General features: G+C 41.8%; 1 protein-coding gene across 2 annotated transcripts in view; it reads right to left on the reverse strand.

The window, feature by feature from the left end:
* Nucleotides 1-460: 460 nt before the first annotated feature.
* LOC106591971 (desmin) overlaps nt 461-16,474 on the reverse strand; it is a 25,382-nt gene continuing 9,368 nt past the window's right edge. Inside the window, exons 4-10 of one of the 2 annotated variants that reach the window (XM_045707883.1) lie at nt 15,218-15,379; nt 12,167-12,292; nt 8,182-8,402; nt 7,185-7,291; nt 6,051-6,136; nt 4,824-4,901; nt 461-1,682 (exon numbers count right to left, since the gene is read on the reverse strand). In XM_045707883.1, coding sequence (XP_045563839.1) covers nt 1,641-1,682; nt 4,824-4,901; nt 6,051-6,136; nt 7,185-7,291; nt 8,182-8,402; nt 12,167-12,292; nt 15,218-15,379 — 822 coding nt within the window. In that variant the 3' untranslated portion in view covers nt 461-1,640. The remainder of the gene's footprint in view (nt 1,683-4,823; nt 4,902-6,050; nt 6,137-7,184; nt 7,292-8,181; nt 8,403-12,166; nt 12,293-15,217; nt 15,380-16,474) is intronic. The other variant, XM_045707884.1, reaches the window with a different exon arrangement.

Here is a 16,474-nt window from a genome sequence, read left to right on the forward strand (position 1 = left end):
GCGAGTGGGGTGGGGGAGGGAGCGAGGGAGCGAGGCAGCGAGTGGGGTGGGGGAGGGAGCGAGTGGGGTGGGGGAGGAAGCGAGGGAGGGAGGGAGCGAGGGATGAGTGAGGTGGGGGATGGGCGATAGACAGAGATGATATTTTAGTCTTTATTAATGTCTCTATTTGATTGTAGCCGTGGTGGAGACTTCTGTTGTGTCACTGTTAGCATTATAACCTCGGGTTACTATGAAAACTAGGAAACTAAATTATTGTTACTCCACTGTAAAACACTCAGATCTGTTATAGTACAATGTGAAGAAAAAAACAGGTAGCTCATTAATAAACCCATCCATGTTTTAATCCACTGTTAATCTACAGTTAATCCACTGAATAGAATATTACCCAAGTTTGACTGATACAGTTACTCTCACTTGATAGCAATTTACACACAGAGGTGTTGGGTAAATAAAAGCCAAATCAACATACAATGTATTTTATTTCAGATCATCGGCTGTGAAAACATTGTGAAGCAGATAGACCCTTTCTGACAAACACACACACAAAGAAACGTGCACTACAGAGATTGCAACTCTTGACATTCTGGAGATCCCCTCTAGCCATGTATGTTCTGTTCTGGCCAGGGCCTGACTTGACTTTCATTCCACCTTGTTCCCACCTTCTGATGACTGTAACATTGTCTTCTGATTACGGTAACATTGTCTTCTGATTACGGTAACATTGTCTTCTGATTACGGTAACATTGTATTCTGATTACGGTAACATTCTATTCTGATTACGGTAACATTGCCTTCTGATTACTGTAACATTGTATTCTGATTACGGTAACATTGTCTTCTGATTACGGTAACATTCTATTCTGATTACGGTAACATTGCCTTCTGATTACGGTAACATTGTATTCTGATTACGGTAACATTGTCTTCTGATTACGGTAACATTGTCTTCTGATTACGGTAACATTGTCTTCTGATTACGGTAACATTCTATTCTGATTACGGTAACATTGCCTTCTGATTACGGTAACATTGTATTCTGATTACGGTAAAATTGTCTTCTGATTACATTAACATTGTCTTCTGATTGCATTAACATTGTCTTCTGATTACAGTAACATTGTCTTCTGATTACAGTAACATTGTCTTCTGATTACGGTAACATTGTATTCTGATTATGGTAAAATTGTCTTCTGATTACATTAACATTGTCTTCTGATTGCATTAACATTGTCTTCTGATTACAGTAACATTGTCTTCTGATTACAGTAACATTGTCTTCTGATTACAGTAACATTGTCTTCTGATTACGGTAAAATTGTCTTCTGATTACGGTAGCATTGTCTTCTTCTGTCTTCTTCTCTTGGTGATTGGTCATATAAAATCTGATTATTAGGAGTTAGTGAGTTATGAACATACCTAAGGTGGTAAGGTGGTAAGGTGGTATAACCACCTTGCCCTTTGTAAGGTGGTTATAACTTTTCATAAGGTGTTAATAACTCACTCCCTCTCAAAAAGAGACCTTTCAAAAGAGGCTTTCCTTAGAAAAGCTAACTAGAGCAGCCCTTGTATCTCGGTATGTAAACGTCCTTCAAAAAATGTTTTAACTTGTTGTTGCTTTGTTTGTTTGCTGTTGTTGTTGTTTACATGATGTCCTGCTGATGCTGTGTAGATTCACTGACCACCTATGGAAGGAGAGGACAGTCAGTCAAGGTTGAGAGGTCAGGCACAGAGAGACAACAAACAGATTAGGCCCAGAGAGACGACGTGTATAGTTTTGTATTTGACTTGTTCATTGTACCTTTCTTTTAAACAGGGAGTCCCATTGAGACCAAGGTCTCTTTCACAAGGGAGCCCTGCATCGTACAATTACACAACTGTTTACAAAATACAACAGAATACAAAATACGATAATGAACGAGTCCCCTCATATAAATACCTTGGCATTTGGATCGACGACAAGTTGTCATTTCAAACACGCGGATGAGCTAACGAAGAAACTGAGACTTAAAACTGGGCTTGTTCTACAGAAATAGATCGCTTGGTTGTAGGAAAACAATTGTTCAGTCAATTTTCCTGTCAGCCTTTGACTCTGGGCGACATAATCTATATAAAACGCTGCTGCCACTTTTTTTTTTTTAAACCATTGGATACTGCTTATCATAGGCCACTCCACGTTCTCACAGGGTGACATCACTTCCTGTCAGACTTGCTGGCGGAGCGCAGCGGGCAGCTTAGCGATTAGAACGTTGGGCCAGTAAGCGAAAGATCGTGGGTTTGAATACCCAAGGTGAAAAATCAGTTGATGTGACCTTGAGAAAGGCACTTAATCCTAATTTGCCCCTGGGGAGTCGTACTGCTATGGCTGACCCTGTACAACAACACCTATCGTACTACTATGGCTGACCCTGTACAACAACACCTATCGTACTACTATGGCTGACCCTGTACAACAACACCTATCGTACTACTATGGCTGACCCTGGACAACAACACCTATCGTACTACTATGGCTGACCCTGTACAACAACACCTATCGTACTACTATGGCTGACCCTGTACAACAACACCTATCATACTACTATGGCTGACCCTGTACAACAACACCTATCATACTACTATGGCTGACCCTGGACAACAACACCTATCATACTACTATGGCTGACCCTGTACAACAACACCTATCGTACTACTATGGCTGACCCTGTACAACAACACCTATCGTACTGCTATGGCTGACCCTGCACAACAACACCTATCATACCACTATGGCTGACCCTGTACAACAACACCTATCATACCACTATGGCTGACCCTGTACAACAACACCTATCATACTACTTTGGCTGACCCTGTAAAACAACACCTATCATACTACTATGGCTGACCCTGTACAACAACACCTATCATACTACTATGGCTGACCCTGTACAACAACACCTATCGTACTACTATGGCTGACCCTGTACAACAACACCTATCGTACTACTATGGCTGACCCTGTACAACAACACCTATCATACCACTATGGCTGACCCTGTACAACAACACCTATCATACTACTATGGCTGACCCTGTACAACAACACCTATCATACTACTATGGCTGACCCTGTACAACAACACCTATCGTACTACTATGGCTGACCCTGGACAACAACACCTATCATACTACTATGGCTGACCCTGTACAACAACACCTATCATACTACTATGGCTGACCCTGGACAACAACACCTATCATACTACTATGGCTGACCCTGTACAACAACACCTATCATACTACTATGGCTGACCCTGTACAACAACACCTATCGTACTGCTATGGCTGACCCTGCACAACAACACCTATCATACCACTATGGCTGACCCTGTAAAACAACACCTATCATACTACTTTGGCTGACCCTGTAAAACAACACCTATCATACTACTATGGCTGACCCTGTACAACAACACCTATCATACTACTATGGCTGACCCTGTACAACAACACCTATCATACTACTATGGCTGACCCTGTACAACAACACCTATCATACTACTATGGCTGACCCTGTAAAACAACACCTATCATACTACTATGGCTGACCCTGTACAACAACACCTATCATACCACTATGGCTGACCCTGTACAACAACACCTATCATACCACTATGGCTGACCCTGTACAACAACACCTATCATACTACTATGGCTGACCCTGTACAACAACACCTATCATACTACTATGGCTGACCCTGTACAACAACACCTATCATACTACTATGGCTGACCCTGTACAACAACACCTATCATACTACTATGGCTGACCCTGTACAACAACACCTATCATACTACTATGGCTGACCCTGTCCAACAACACCTATCATACTACTATGGCTGACCCTGTAAAACAACACCTATCATACTACTATGGCTGACCCTGTACAACAACACCTATCATACCACTATGGCTGACCCTGCACAACAACACCTATCATACTACTATGGCTGACCCTGTACAACAACACCTATCATACTACAATAGCTAACCCTGTACAACAACACATTACACTGCACCTATCGTACTACTATGGCTGACCCTGTAAAACAACACATTATACTGCACCTTTACGGTTTATGTCTCAGGGTCAGGGTCAGGGTCAGCTCTGACCTAGGAGAGCTGTTTTTTTCTCTGTTTAGTTAGGTCAGGGTGTGATAGGTGGGTGGGCATTCTATGTGTTTTGGTTCTATGTTTTGGCCGTGTGTGGTTTCCAATCAGAGGCAGCCTGTTTTTCCCACTTGGTTTTTGTGGGTAGTTGTTTTCTGTTTCGTTTAGGTAACCTGACAGAACTGTTGGCTGTCGTTTTGTTTATTTGTCTAAGTGTTCGATTTCATTAAAATACAATATGAGCACTCAACACGCTTCGCCTTGGTCCCCTCTATACGACGCCCGCTACATTATGTGACAATACAGCATCTTATTTCTCTCTTTATTTATGCAACATTACCATCTATTCATTTACATATCTCTCTTGGAGAAATTACCATATTACTTCACATCGCTCCTGACCCACGGAAGTAGAAAATACCTTACTGGCTCACAGGAACGAATAACTCCCTGAAATTCCTTTGGTAAACTACAGATTTAGGTTAAACAGGTGTTTGTTTTTAAGGAACAATTTTTTCAGAGTACCCTTTACAATTAGACGTACTAGTTCCTTTTGGGAATTTTAGGATATTGGTAACGAATGTACGTGTTTTCTTTTTTATCGTTCTAATTGTATTTGTTGTATTTGTTGTATTTGTCATGACACTGCCGTTATCTTTCCTTTATTATGTACCTTGTTTTTTCTGCTGTTTTTTTTTTTTTCTGAAACAGGGCTCTCTTCCGAAAGAGACATGGTCTCAAAGGGACTTTCCTGTGAAAATAAAGGTTAAATAAATACAATAAAATACATATAGATATACTGGAGACAAGGACAGTTAAAGTGTGGACAGGACAGTGACTATACAACTGTAGTTTAGTGTGAACAATAGTGTGTCCTCCAGGGTTCAGTCAATTCAGGAAGTAAAATATAAATTCAGGAAGTAAAATGTAAATCAAGGAAGTAAAATTAAATTCCAATTCCTAATTCTCCTCAATGGTTTTCTTTTTTTGTTGTTGTAATTTACCCTCCTTTTCTCCCCAATTTCGTTATTTCCAATTCCGATCTTGTCTCATCACTGCAACTCCCCAACGGGTTCGGGAGGTGAAGGTCGAGTCATGCATCCTCCAAAACAGGACCCGCCAAACCTCGCTTCTTAACACCCGCCCGCTTAACCCGGAAGCACCGTTCAACTGACGACCAAGGTCAGCCTGCAGGCACCCAGCCCACCACAAGGAGTCGCTGGAGCGCGAGGAGCCAAGTAAAGCCCCCCCCCGGCCAAATCCTCCTCTAACCCAGACGACGCCGGGCCAATTGTGTACCGCCCTATGGGACTTTCGGTTACGGCCGGTTGTGACAGCCTGGGATCGAACCCGGGTCTGTAGTAACGCATCAAGCATTGCACCACTCGGGAGGCCGTCTCAACGCTTTTCTATTAAGAAAATGTTTAATTGGAATCAGGAATTTCTGTTCACTTCATGAATTGTCTGAAGTGAAATTATATTGACCCGAACTCTGGTGTCCTCTGTACATCTCTTAACTGTGAGAAGAGGGTGAGATGCTCAGAGGTAGGGTAGAGTCATCAGGTCTAGTACTGAGGTGTTCCGGATAGGAGAAGTGAGTTCATTAAAGGTAGTTGGTAAACAGTTGAGATGTAAACTGTACTTACACACAGAACACTAGCACCTTCTCTCAATTCATATTTAATCTAGATCAAAATGTATTCATTAAATGACTGTAAGGCTATGAAATGCTATTTCCAAGTGTAAAATAACACCCTGTTCCCTATATAGTGTGCTACTTTTGACCAGAGTCCTGGGCCCCTGGTAGTGCACTATGAAGGGGATATGGAGTTATTTAGGATGGGGCCTATATTGGTCCATAGTGTCTTCTGTTTTTGTCGGTTCTGTCTGTTTAGCTCACCTCTCCATCGCGGGTTTCGATGGTCTTGATCAGAACAGTCTTCTTGGAGTGGACCTCTGATGAACGGCCAACGTCCGGGCTGGTCTCTGCAGGGAGAGGACAGAGGTAACACAACCTCAGTCTAACCTTAGACTCAACTCTCAGGCTTAAGGAGATTTGAAAAATATGTAAATTCAAGACTAACCAATTATCTCTAGGCTGATGTTTTGAATGGAAAGTATAGACCACAAGTAAGACTATCTCAACCTAACCTAATCACAACTGTAACCTATTCAGAACCACAACCTAACCCTACCTCAAACTAACCTAACCTCAACCTAACCTAACCACAACCTAACCCTACCTCAACCTAACCTAACCACAACCGTAACCTAGCCAGAACCACAACCACAACCTGATCAAACCGCAACCTAACCCTACCACAACCTAACCTCAACCTAACCTAACCACAACCACAACCTGATCAAACCGCAATCTAACCCTAACCCTACCTCAACCTAACCCCAACCTAACCTCAACCTAACCTAACCACAACTGTAACCTAGCCACAACCACAACCTAACCCTACCTCAACCTAACCCCAACCTAACCTCAACCTAACCTAACCACAACCGTAACCTAGCCACAACCACAACCTAACCCTACCTCAACCTAACCCCAACCCAACCTAACCTCAACCTAACCTAACCACAACCGTAACCTAGCCACAACCACAACCACAACCTGATCAAACCGCAACCTAACCCTACCTCAACCTAACCTCAACCTAACCTTACCACAACCGTAACCTAGCCACAACCACAACCACAACCTGATCAAACCGCAACCTAACCTTACCTCAACCTAACCCCCAAAACAACCTTAGTCTCTTACCACAGCAGCAGAGAGGAGATAGGCCCGCGAGGCTGAGGTCAACCACAAGCTAACCCAAAAGCCACAGTTGATTTATGACATCCTTATTAATCAATATTAATTAAGTCTAATCGTGCTCCATTATTTTCATTTGGCTGGCAAACAAGACATACCGTGGTCTTTGAATGATCAATATCTGAAATGCATCCACTGTCAACCTATTTTCAGATGCCGCTTCTCCCCCTTGTGGTAAAATGTGACGCTGAGGAATCGTGTTCTCACCTCTGAATCCAATAGTGGAATATGATGAGGCAGCAGAGTGGGCAGCAGAGTGGGCAGCAGAGTGGGCAGCAGAGTGGGCAGCAGAGTGGGAGCCAGATACAGTGATGCTGGGCGAAGACAGAGAGAGAAGACAAAACATACAGGAAATGACAGGTTAGATATCTATTTTTGGATTGTTTTGGATTGTTTGAAAGTCCCTGCAAAACAATCTATTGTGGCTAATTCCATTCATGATGATCTCCCTCGACTTAACTTTACCCTGGCTCTATCGCAATGTGTCTTTTGCAATTCCTTGCATCTTATCTCCTCCCTCCTTCTCAACAGTAATGAGGAAGAGGAAGAGGAAGTGTATCCTAGCAGGAAGAGTTTTAATATCTGCCACACCCCCTTTGAATCAGCTGTTGTATTTTCCGAGGAGAAAAGCCTGCACTCATTTAAACATATGGTACTTATTGTTTTATCTATAAAATGTCTTGCACAACTAACTTCATTTGTTTTGATCAATTTATACATGCATTTTGGGATCCCTCCCCCTACTCCTCCCCTCTCTCTTCTCTATCCCTCCCCCTACTCCTCCCCTCCCTCTTCTCTACCCCTCCCCCTCCCCCTCCCACTACTCCTCCCCTCTCTCTTCTCTATCCCTCCCCCTACTCCTCCCCTCCCTCTTCTCTATCCCTCCCCCTACTCCTCCCCTCCCTCTTCTCTACCCCTCCCCTCCCCCTCCCCCCTACTCCTCCCCTAACCCCTTCTCTATCCCTCCCCCTACTCCACTTCTCTCCTCGCTCTTCTCTATCCCTCCCCCTACTCCTCCCCTCCCTCTTCTCTATCCCTCCCCCCTACTCCTCCCCTCCCTCTTCTCGACCCCTCCCCCTACTCCTCCCCTCCCTCTTTTAACTCTCCCACTACTCCTCCCCTAACCCCTTCTCTATCCCTCCCTCTAATCCTCCCCTTCTCTCCCTCTTCTCTACCCCTCCCTCTACTTATCCCTCTCTCCTACCGGCTCTCCTCTCCCTCCAGTAGTTTCCTGTAGGTGGCGATCTCTATATCCAGGGCCATCTTGACATTGAGGAGGTCCTGGTACTCTCTGAGGTGACGAGCCATCTCATCCTTCATCTTAGCGATCTCAGCCTCCAGACGGATGACGGAGTCCTGGTAACCTCCAGCCTCGTTTCCCAGACGATCCTCCATCTCCCTCATCTGCCTCAGCAGAGACTCGTTCTGGAGAGAGAGAGAGAGAGAGAGAGAGAGAGAGAGAGAGAGAGAGAGAGGATTACATAAACAGTAAGGTAGGTAAACAGGTATCATAGTTAGATTGAGAGGGGAAATGGTGGAGAGGTGATTGAAGTGATGATAGGTTAGGGAATTGTCCTGAAGTGTGTACTACTCCCCACATATTTAAAACCATTGGACTGTCAAATACAAGAAGGGAAGTTTACACTTAATCCAGGAGGATCTAGAGTATGATATATTAATAGTCCGAGGGGAACATAGAGTAGGATGTAGTAATATAGAGTAGGATGTAGTAATATAGAGTAGGATGTAGTAATATAGAGTAGGATGTAGTAATATAGAGTAGGATGTAGTAATATAGAGTAGACGGTAGAAGTTTAGAGTAGGGTGTAGTAATATAGAGTAGGGTGTAGTAATATAGAGTAGGGTGTAGTAATATAGAGTAGGGTGTAGTAATATAGAGTAGGATGTAGTAATATAGAGTAGGAAGTAGTAATATAGAGTAGGATGTAGTAATATAGAGTAGGATGTAGTAATATAGAGTAGAATGTAGTACTATAGAGCAGGGTGTAGTAATATAGAGTAGGATGTAGTAATATAGAGTAGGGTGTAGTAATATAGAGCAGGGTGTAGTAATATAGAGTAGGGTGTAGTAATATAGAGTAGGATGTAGTAATATAGAGCAGGGTGTAGTAATATACAGCAGGGTGTGGTAATATAGAGTAGGATGTAGTAATATAGAGTAGGGTGTAGTAATATAGAGCAGGGTGTAGTAATATAGAGTAGGGTGTAGTAATATAGATTGGATGTAGTAATATAGAGCAGGGTGTAGTAATATAGATTGGATGTAGTAATATAGAGCAGGATGTAGTAATATAGAGCAGGGTGTAGTAATATAGAGTAGGGTGTAGTAATATAGAACATGGTGTAGTAATATAGAGCAGGGTGTAGTAATATAGAGCAGGGTGTAGTAACATAGAGTAGGGTGTAGTAATATAGAGCAGGGTGTAGTAATATAGAGCAGGGTGTAGTAATATGGTAGGATGTAGTAATATAGAGTAGGATGTAGTAATATAGAGTAGGGTGTAGTAATATAGAGTAGGATGTAGTAATATAGAGCAGGGTGTAGTAATATAGAGCAGGGTGTAGTAATATAGAGCAGGGTGTAGTAATATAGAGCAGGGTGTAGTAATATAGAGCAGGGTGTAGTAATATAGAGTAGGATGTAGTAATATAGAGTAGGATGTAGTAAGATAGAGTAGGGTGTAGTAATATAGAGTAGGATGTAGTAATATAGAGCAGGTTGTAGTAATATACGGCAGGGTGTAGTAATATAGAGCAGGGTGTAGTAATATAGAGTAGGGTGTAGTAATATAGAGCAGGGTGTAGTAATATAGAGTAGGGTGTAGTAATAGAGTAGGGTGTAGTATTATAGAGTAGGGTGTAGTATTATAGAGCAGGGTGTAGTAATATAGATTGGATGTAGTAATATAGAGTAGGATGTAGTAATATAGAGCAGGGTGTAGTAATATAGAGCAGGGTGTAATAACATAGAGTAGGGTGTAGTAATATAGAGCAGGGTGTAGTAATATAGAGCAGGGTGTAGTAATATGGTAGGATGTAGTAATATAGACTAGGATGTAGTAATATAGAGTAGGATGTAGTAATATAGAGCAGGGTGTAGTAATATAGAGCAGGGTGTAGTAATATAGAGCAGGGTGTAGTAATATAGAGCAGGGTGTAGTAATATAGAGTAGGGTGTAGTATTATAGAGCAGGGTGCAGTAATATAGAGCAGGGTGTAGTAATATACAGCAGGGTGTGGTAATATAGAGTAGGATGTAGTAATATAGAGTAGGGTGTAGTAATATAGAGCAGGGTGTAGTAATATAGAGTAGGGTGTAGTAATAGAGTAGGGTGTAGTATTATAGAGTAGGGTGTAGTAATATAGAGCAGGGTGTAGTAATATAGATTGGATGTAGTAATATAGAGCAGGATGTAGTAATATAGAGCAGGGTGTAGTAATATAGAGTAGGGTGTAGTAATATAGAACAGGGTGTAGTAATATAGAGCAGGGTGTAGTAATATAGAGCAGGGTGTAGTAACATAGAGTAGGGTGTAGTAATATAGAGCAGGGTGTAGTAATATAGAGCAGGGTGTAGTAATATGGTAGGATGTAGTAATATAGAGTAGGATGTAGTAATATAGAGTAGGGTGTAGTAATATAGAGTAGGATGTAGTAATATAGAGCAGGGTGTAGTAATATAGAGCAGGGTGTAGTAATATAGAGCAGGGTTTAGTAATATAGAGCAGGGTGTATTAATATAGAGCAGGGTGTAGTAATATAGAGCAGGGTGTAGTAATATAGAGCAGGGTGTTGTAATATAGTAGGATGTAGTAATATAGAGTAGGATGTAGTAATATAGAGTAGGGTGTAGTAATATAGAGTAGGATGTAGTAATATAGAGCAGGTTGTAGTAATATACGGCAGGGTGTAGTAATATAGAGCAGGGTGTAGTAATATAGAGTAGGGTGTAGTAATATAGAGCTGGGTGTTGTAATATAGAGCAGGGTGTAGTAATATAGAGTAGGGTGTAGTAATAGAGTAGGATGTTGTAATATAGAGCAGGGTGTAGTAATATAGAGCAGGGTGTAGTAATATTGAGCAGGGTGTAGTAATATAGAGTAGGGTGTAGTAATATAGAGCAGGGTGTAGTAATATAGAGCAGGGTGTAGTAATATAGAGTAGGGTGTAGTAATATAGAGTAGGGTGTAGTAATAGAGCAGGGTGTAGTAATATTGAGCAGGGCGTAGTAATATAGAGCAGGGTGTAGTAATATAGAGCAGGGTGTAGTAATATAGAGCAGGGTGTAGTAATATAGAGTAGGGTGTAGTAATATAGAGCAGGGTGTAGTAATATAGAGTAGGGTGTAGTAATATAGAGTAGGGTGTATTAATATAGAGTAGAATGTAGTAATATAGAGTAGGGTGTAGTAATATAGAGTAGAATGTAGTAATATAGAGTAGGGTGTAGTAATATAGAGCAGGGTGTAGTAATATAGAGCAGGGTGAAGTAATATAGAGCAGGGTGTAGTAATATAGAGCAGGGTGAAGTAATATAGAGCAGGGTGTAGTAATATAGAGCAGGGTGTAGTAATATTGAGCAGGGTGTAGTAACATAGAGTAGGGTGTAGTAATATAGAGTAGCGTGTAGTAATATAGAGCAGGGTGTAGTAATATAGAGCAGGGTGTAGTAATATAGAGCAGGGTGTAGTAATATAGAGTAGGGTGTAGTAATATAGAGCAGGGTGTAGTAATATAGAGTAGGGTGTAGTAATATAGAGCAGGGTGTAGTAATATATAGTAGGGTGTAGTAATATAGCGCAGGGTGTAGTAATATAGAGTAGGGTGTAGTAATATAGAGCAGGGTGTAGTAATATAGAGCAGGGTGTAGTAATATAGAGCAGGGTGTAGTAATATAGAGTAGGATGTAGTAATATAGAGCAGGGTGTAGTAATATAGAGTAGGGTGTAGTTATATAGAGTAGGGTGTAGTAATATAGAGTAGAATGTAGTAATATAGAGTAGGGTGTAGTAATATAGAGTAGGGTGTAGTAATATAGAGCAGGGTGTAGTAATATTGAGCAGGGTGTAGTAACATAGAGTAGGGTGTAGTAACATAGAACATAGTAATATAGAGCAGGGTGTAGTAATATAGAGCAGGGTGTAGTTATATAGAGTAGGATGTACTTACTGTTCCCTTGAGAGAGTCGATCTCACAGGTGTAGGACTGGATCTGATGCCTGAACTCCATGCTCTCCTGTTTGGCCTGTCTCAGAGCATCGTTGTTCTTGTTCACAGCCTGGTTCAGGTCTGACACCTGGAGAGGAGGTGGAGACATGGGTTAGAATAGATGCTACTGTCACTGTGTAGTGGTGCCGATGTAGTTAGCTTAGCTACTGTCACTGTGTAGTGGTGCCGATGTAGTTAGCTTAGCTACTGTCACTGTGTTGTGGTGCCGATGTAGTTAGCTTAGCTACTGTCACAGTGTAGTGGTGCCGATGTAGTTAGCTTAGCTACTGTCACTGTGTAGTGGTGCCGATGTAGTTAGCTTAGCTACTGTCACAGTGTAGTGGTGCCGATGTAGTTAGCTTAGCTACTGTCACTGTGTTGTGGTGCCGATGTAGTTAGCTTAGCTACTGTCACTGTGTAGTGGTGCCGATGTAGTTAGCTTAGCTACTCTCACAGTGTAGTGGTGCCGATGTTGTTAGCTTAGCTACTGTCACTGTGTACATATCAATATCCAGTTGTAGCTCATCTAGCGCTGCTTTGCGTACTGGCAATCACACACAGATAATGTTGGGATTTTATCATGTTCTGCACCAGGGTTGGAGTCGATTTCATTTAAATTCTAATTCCAATTCCAATTTAATGAATTAAATGAATTCAATCAAAATAAACTCCAAGGCTGTTGTGTATGGTCTTAAGATAATTTATCTCAACCATCCCGATGGACAAACCTCTCTAACTATGACCCCACTGTCACTACCAACCCATATTTTCAGTGTTTACCTTGGACTTGTACCAGTCCTCAGTACTGTACTGTACTATAAAGCGTACATCTTTCTTTTATTAGATGAACACCAACAAAACAACAAAATACAAAAACCCGAACGTAACGTTCTGCAGGCTTCACAGCAGCTATACAAAAAAAACAAGATCCCACAATCACAGGTGGGGAAAAAGGGCTGCCTAAGTATGATCCCCAATCAGAGACAACGATAAACGGCTGCCTCTGATTGGGAACCACCAAGAAATAGAAACATAGATATGCCCACCCAAGTCACACCCTGATCTAACAAAATAGACAATAAAAAAGGCTCTCTAAGGTCAGGGCATGAAAATACTTAGGTATATTATAGATGGTGTTTACCTTGGACTTGTACCAGTCCTCTGTACTGTACCATACTATATAATACTATGGTGTATTATAGATGGTGTTTACCTTAGACTTGTACCAGTCCTCAGTACTGTACCATACTATATAATACTATGGTGTATTATAGAGGGTGTTTACCTTGGACTTGTACCAGTCCTCAGTACTGTACCATACTATATAATACTATGGTGTATTATAGATGGTGTTTACCTTAGACTTGTACCAGTCCTCAGTACTGTACCATACTATATAATACTATGGTGTATTATAGAGGGTGTTTACCTTGGACTTGTACCAGTCCTCAGTACTGTACCATACTATATAATACTATGGTGTATTATAGAGGGTGTTTACCTTGGACTTGTACCAGTCCTCAGTACTGTACCATACTATATAATACTATGGTGTATTATAGATGGTGTTTACCTTGGACTTGTACCAGTCCTCAGTACTGTACCATACTATATAATACTATGGTGTATTATAGAGGGTGTTTACCTTGGACTTGTACCAGTCCTCTGTACTGTACCATACTATATAATACTATGGTGTATTATAGATGGTGTTTACCTTGGACTTGTACCAGTCCTCAGTACTGTACCATACTATATAATACTATGGTGTATTATAGATGGTGTTTACCTTAGACTTGTACCAGTCCTCAGTACTGTACCATACTATATAATACTATGGTGTATTATAGAGGGTGTTTACCTTAGACTTGTACCAGTCCTCAGCACTGTACCATACTATATAATACTATGGTGTATTATAGAGGGTGTTTACCTTAGACTTGTACCAGTCCTCAGCACTGTACCATACTATATAATACTATGGTGTATTATAGAGGGTGTTTACCTTGGACTTGTACCAGTCCTCAGTACTGTACCATACTATATAATACTATGGTGTATTATAGAGGGTGTTTACCTTGGACTTGTACCAGTCCTCAGTACTGTACCATACTATATAATACTATGGTGTATTATAGATGGTGTTTACCTTAGACTTGTACCAGTCCTCAGTACTGTACCATACTATATAATACTATGGTGTATTATAGAGGGTGTTTACCTTGGACTTGTACCAGTCCTCAGTACTGTACCATACTATATAATACTATGGTGTATTATAGAGGGTGTTTACCTTGGACTTGTACCAGTCCTCTGTACTGTACCATACTATATAATACTACGGTGTATTATAGAGGGTGTTTACCTTGGACTTGTACCAGTCCTCAGTACTGTACCATACTATATAATACTATGGTGTATTATAGAGGGTGTTTACCTTAGACTTGTACCAGTCCTCAGTACTGTACCATACTATATAATACTATGGTGTATTATAGAGGGTGTTTACCTTGGACTTGTACCAGTCCTCAGTACTGTACCATACTATATAATACTATGGTGTATTATAGAGGGTGTTTACCTTGGACTTGTACCAGTCCTCAGTACTGTACCATACTATATAATACTATGGTGTATTATAGAGGGTGTTTACCTTAGACTTGTACCAGTCCTCAGTACTGTACCATACTATATAATACTACGGTGTATTATAGAGGGTGTTTACCTTGGACTTGTACCAGTCCTCAGTACTGTACCATACTATATAATACTACGGTGTATTATAGAGGGTGTTTACCTTGGACTTGTACCAGTCCTCAGTACTGTACCATACTATATAATACTATGGTGTATTATAGAGGGTGTTTACCTTGGACTTGTACCAGTCCTCAGCACTGTACCATACTATATAATACTACGGTGTATTATAGAGGGTGTTTACCTTGGACTTGTACCAGTCCTCAGTACTGTACCATACTATATAATACTATGGTGTATTATAGAGGGTGTTTACCTTGGACTTGTACCAGTCCTCTGCCTCTGAGATGTTCTTGGCTGCGATGCCTTCGTACTGCATACGGATGTCCCTGAGGGCAGCGGTCAGGTCTGGTTTGGACATGTCCATCTGGACCTGCACCGAGGTCTCCTGCATCTGGCTCGTCAGCTCATGGATCTCCTGCAGGGGGTACGAGGTCAGAGGTTAGGGGTTAAAGGTCAGGGGGTCAGAGGTTAGGTGTCATAGGGTCGACTAGAGTTGTATCAGAGTGGTTTTATAGGTGAGAATCACAGTGCATGTTCTTCGTAGTCATATAAAACAGGGTTTTATTTGGATGACTAGCCTTTGTGAAGAGAGGTTCTGATGAAGGCTGAAACGTCAAGCTTTTATTAGTTGCTTTAATAAAATAATACGGTTTTAATGGCGAGCGAGCTTTGTGCCTTTTTATTTTTTAAGGATCTTTTAGCATAATCAGCTACTTCTTTCCTCAACTTTCGTGAGTCCTTCAATATACAGGACAAAACCCCTGGCTCCTACGATACAAGGACAGGACAAACCCCCTGGCTCCTACAAAACATAGACAGGACAAAACCCTGGCTTCTACGATACACAGACAGGACAAACCCCCTGGCTCCTACGATCCATAGACAGGACAAAACCCCTGGCTCCTACGATACAAAGACAGGACAAACCCCTGGCTCCTACGATACAAGGACAGGACAAACCCCTGGCTCCTACGAAACACAGACAGGACAAACCCCTGGCTCCTACGAGACAAGGACAGGACAAACCCCTGGCTCCTACGATACAAAGAAAGGACAAACCCCTGGCTCCTACGATCCATAGACAGGACAAACCCCTGGCTCCTACGATACATAGACAGGACAAAACCCCTGGCTCCTACGATACATAGACAGGACAAAACCCCTGGCTCCTACGATACATAGACAGGACTAATGGTCTCTCTCTCTGTCCTACATAGACAGGATCAATGGTCTCTTTCTCTGCCTTAAATATTTCCCAGCTGCTAGTCTCTCTCTCTCATGGTTTAATTTTAGCTGTGCATCTGTTGATCAATGTTACAGAGGGCCCTCCATGTCACAGGCCCATCTGACACTCTGCCTTAACCAAGCCAAGCCAGGCCAGGCCAGGCCAGGTCAGGCCAGGTCAGCATAGCACTGAAGTCCAAATGTTAGAAGAGACAGCATGACAGGATCTGGCTTTAGAAACCAGATCAAGTTCCTCCATCCATTGTGCACTGTGTAACTGTACGGT

Source organism: Salmo salar, chromosome ssa25 (assembly GCF_905237065.1).
Source record: "Salmo salar chromosome ssa25, Ssal_v3.1, whole genome shotgun sequence".
NCBI lineage: Eukaryota > Metazoa > Chordata > Actinopteri > Salmoniformes > Salmonidae > Salmo > Salmo salar.